At 54.0% G+C, this 3,684-nt stretch overlaps 1 protein-coding gene across 1 annotated transcript in view; it reads left to right on the top strand.

Annotated features, from left to right (window-relative positions):
* Positions 1-300: 300 nt before the first annotated feature.
* The window catches only part of LOC107117058 (ribonucleoside-diphosphate reductase large subunit-like), a gene marked incomplete at its 3' end in the record, with an annotated part of 5,881 nt that continues 2,497 nt past the window's right edge, over positions 301-3,684 (top strand). Inside the window, exons 1-2 of the mRNA XM_015419090.1 lie at positions 301-429; positions 2,896-2,991. Coding sequence (XP_015274576.1) covers positions 328-429; positions 2,896-2,991 — 198 coding nt within the window. The remainder of the gene's footprint in view (positions 430-2,895; positions 2,992-3,684) is intronic.

Here is a 3,684-nt window from a genome sequence, read left to right on the forward strand (position 1 = left end):
CTCACAGGGTGTGTCTGTTGTGGGGAGGGGAAGGGAAAGGAGTTTGGAAGCCGCTCTGAGACTCCTTCGGGTAGTGAAGGGCGGGGTATCAATCCAATCTAAAAAAAAATCTTTTATAAAATGATAACCATTGCCTAAAAACAGTTTTCTGCGAAAAGTGGTAATTCTATTTTCCTGCATTCCGTTCTTTAAGTTTGCTCAGAATTGCACTTACCTGAATCAGTGGCAGAGGTGAGGCCAGAGTTTTCTGAGCCCCCTCCGCATCCCGTTCTTCTTGTTTCTGTCTGAACTAGGCACGGCGTTAGGAACAGCCTCCTCCTCGCCCCGATGCCGACTGCGTCCACGGCTCAGATCTTGGGCAACAACGAGTCCATTGAGCCCTACACCAGCAACATCTACACCCGCAGAGTCCTCTCCGGAGAGTTCCAGGTAAACAGAGGCCGCATTGAATAAGCCTTAGGAACTCTTCCTGGTTGGCTGTTGTGCTGGGAAACTGATTATGAGAAACACCCCTGCATGCACGCACACACACACCTCCTGGTGTCAGGGCTGCTGTGTGAGGATCTCTTCTGGTAGACACAGGATCATAGAATCATAGAATGTTAGAGTTGGAAGGGACCTTGCAGGTTGTCAGGGCCTTGCTCTGGCCGCGGGATGGCGCCCCTGGTGGCCGTTTTGTCGGTGTGAGGTCCCGGGCGGCCGGGCGATCCTGGAGGCAGGCAAGCGCTGCTTGCGCTGGAGGGAGAGAGGCCTCTGATCGGCAGGGGACGGGGTTGACAGCACCCTGGGTGCCCCTCTGCCCAAATGCTACGATACACCTCTGGTGATTCCCTTCTCTCTCTGCTTTCTGCAATCGTCACCGTGTCGTATCCTCCCCGGCCCTCTCCTCCGTCTGCCTTTTATTTAGCTCGCCTTACACCCGGGACTGCCCCTCCAGCCCCTGGTCCAGGCCCCGCCCCTCCTTATAACGGGGAACGCTAACAGGGCGTTCCCCAGATGTCGGTTGGGACTCCGAGTTGCTGCTCCCGCCTCCTAGTGCCACTTCCTGGCCCGGCCCCGTCTCACCTCTCCTCCCCGCAGCCGCTCCTCGGGCCTTGGGGCTTTGCCCTGGCGCGACCGGGGCTCGACTCCTTTCTCGTCGGCGGGTCAAACATCTGTCCCTTGGCCAGACGATCTTCCCCAGGTAAGCCGGCTCGTGGAGGGGAAAGCGTTGGGGCCTCTCGAGTCTGCCGCCGCGCCGGGGGTTCCAGGGACGGGACACAGGTCATCTAGTCCACCCCACCTGCACTCTGCAGGAGCACAGCCGAAAGAGAGCCCTGCAACATACCCGAAAAGAGGGCCGTCCAGCCTCCTCCGCTTGAAAACGTCCAGCAAAGGAGCCTCCACCACCTCCCGAGGCAGACTGTTCCGCTACAGGAGGCAGGGCCTCCTCCGTGGCAGCCCCACGATTATGGGACAACCTCGCAAAGGAGGTGCCGATTATGGGACAACCTCGCAAAGGAGGTGCCGCCTGCCCCCCCCCTTTTGATCTTCAGGGAGGCCAGTTGAAGATGGTTTTATTTAGGACTGCAGTTGACTGATGCTGTTCTTGTTTGTTGACAGTCCTAATCTGAGATTTCAGATTGTGGCCTTCTATGTGCTTTTATAATGATTTTATTCATTTATTTTATTAGATTTATACACTGCCATCCCCAATGGGCTCAGGGCAGTGTACAACGTTTAATATACAATCAAAACAATATTTAAAAGAACAATTCATACATAAAATCGTAAGATACCGTATAATTGTAAAAATGGTCAGATGATTAATCAAAATCAGGCCGCCGATGGACAGTTGGCCTGAAGGATTGGGCAGGAAACGTTAGGGCCATATTGTTCCAATTGTGTTTTTAATGATGGCTTGATTTATATCGTAAGCCGCCTTGACTTAACGATGTTCCAGCAATCGAGTTAATTATAAAAATCATGTCTTAAGCCTTTTGACTGGTGCCCAGCTAAGAAGATTTCTCAGTGGAGGGTGGTAAGCAGTGGGGTACCGCAGGGATCAGTACTTGGTCCACTGCTTTTTAACTTGTTCATTAATGATTTGGAGTTGGGAGTAAGCAGTGAAGTGGCTAAATTTGCAGATGATACGAAGTTGTTCAGGGTGGTGAAAACCAGTGAGGATTGTGAGGCACTCCAAAGGGATCTGTCAAATATGCCTGAGTGGGCGTCAACATGGCAAATGTGGATCAATGTGGCCAAGTGCAAGGTGTGCCCGAGTGTGCCGCATGACGGAGTGAGCTCCCGTCTCCAGTTCCAGCTCCTGCCAACCTAGCAGTTCGAAAGCAAGACATTGCAAGTAGATAAATAGGTACCACTTCGGTGGGAAGGTAACAGCGTTCCGTGCGCCTTGGTGTTTAGTCATGCTGGCCACATGACCACAGAGAAGTCTTCGGACAGCGCTGGCTCTTCGGCTTGGAAACGGAGATGAGCACCGCAACCCTAGAGTCAGACTCAACTGGCTTTCGAGCAAGGGACACCTTTACCTTTTTACCTAAGACAGACTACTGGGAACATTTTGGAAAGAGGGCTAATGTTCGTGTTACAAGGGATGATGATGTCCTGTGCACTAGAGAATATTATGACTTCTGCAAGGGAGGAATGTTTTAAACAAATAGAAACAAATGAAACCACTGCAAGGTGTGTTTCCAGGTGTGGGCAGGGGGCATGTTACAGAATCCAGGAAGCTTGCCCTGAGGTCCTTGAGAGGCCGCTGAGCAGGCTTGTGGGGCTCCAGGTGAGCCCCTGGGCTGCGTTCGTAGCCCAGAGGTTTCTGGTGCAGAAGGGGGAAAGGACTCGAAGGAGCGTCTCTTCTTGGGGGTGTCAGTGACCGTGGATGTTTTGGCCTTCCAGATCGTCAACCCCCACTTGCTGAAGGACCTGACGGAACGGGGCCTGTGGAGCGAGGAGATGAAGAACCAGATCATCGGCTACAACGGTTCCATCCAGGTACCTCCGGGGAGCAGTCCGAGGGTGGGTGGGGGGTCTGCTTGCTCCGGGACGTCAGTTCCTCTTCCATAACTGAAGTTCGGTGTGCCAGGCAGGGCAAGGGGCCCGGGGTGCCGTTCACACTGTGTCTGGTCTGGGCGGAACGGACGGGGCAGTTCGTGCCAGGCTTCGGAACGCCGCTTTGCCGAGTGCGTGGCTTCCTTGAGGCACAAGGTACTTCCTGTGAAGAGGTTTCCGGAGGGGGAAGAGCCATGTCGGCCTGCACTAGGAGAGTAGATCCAAGTCCAGGAGCGCCTTCAGAGACCTGCAAGGTTTCCGGGTGTGTGTGTGTGTGTATAAATTTCAAAAGTCCCTTCATCAGACACAAAGAGGGGCAGAGATCCCTGGGCCCTTACAGTCTCCCCCTTCTTTGCAACCCCTTTCCCACCTTCTGGCTCAGATATATCAGGGCTTTGGGGGGGGGGGCTCCATTCCTACTCGTGCCTGACGAAGGGACGACACCAGTTTGGTGTAGTGGCTAAGTGTGCGGACTCTAATCTGGGAGAGCCGGGTTCGATTCCCCACTCCTCCATTTGCAGCTGCTGGATGACCTTGGGCATGCCCTAGTTCTGACAAGAGCTGTCCTTGAAAAGGAGCCGTTTCTGTCAGAGCTCTCTCAGCCCCACCGACCTCACAGGGTGTCTGTTGTGGGGA

The sequence above is a fragment of the Gekko japonicus genome, unplaced genomic scaffold (assembly GCF_001447785.1).
Source record: "Gekko japonicus isolate JY-2015 unplaced genomic scaffold, Gekko_japonicus_V1.1 scaffold8868, whole genome shotgun sequence".
In the NCBI taxonomy this organism is placed as follows: domain Eukaryota; kingdom Metazoa; phylum Chordata; class Lepidosauria; order Squamata; family Gekkonidae; genus Gekko; species Gekko japonicus.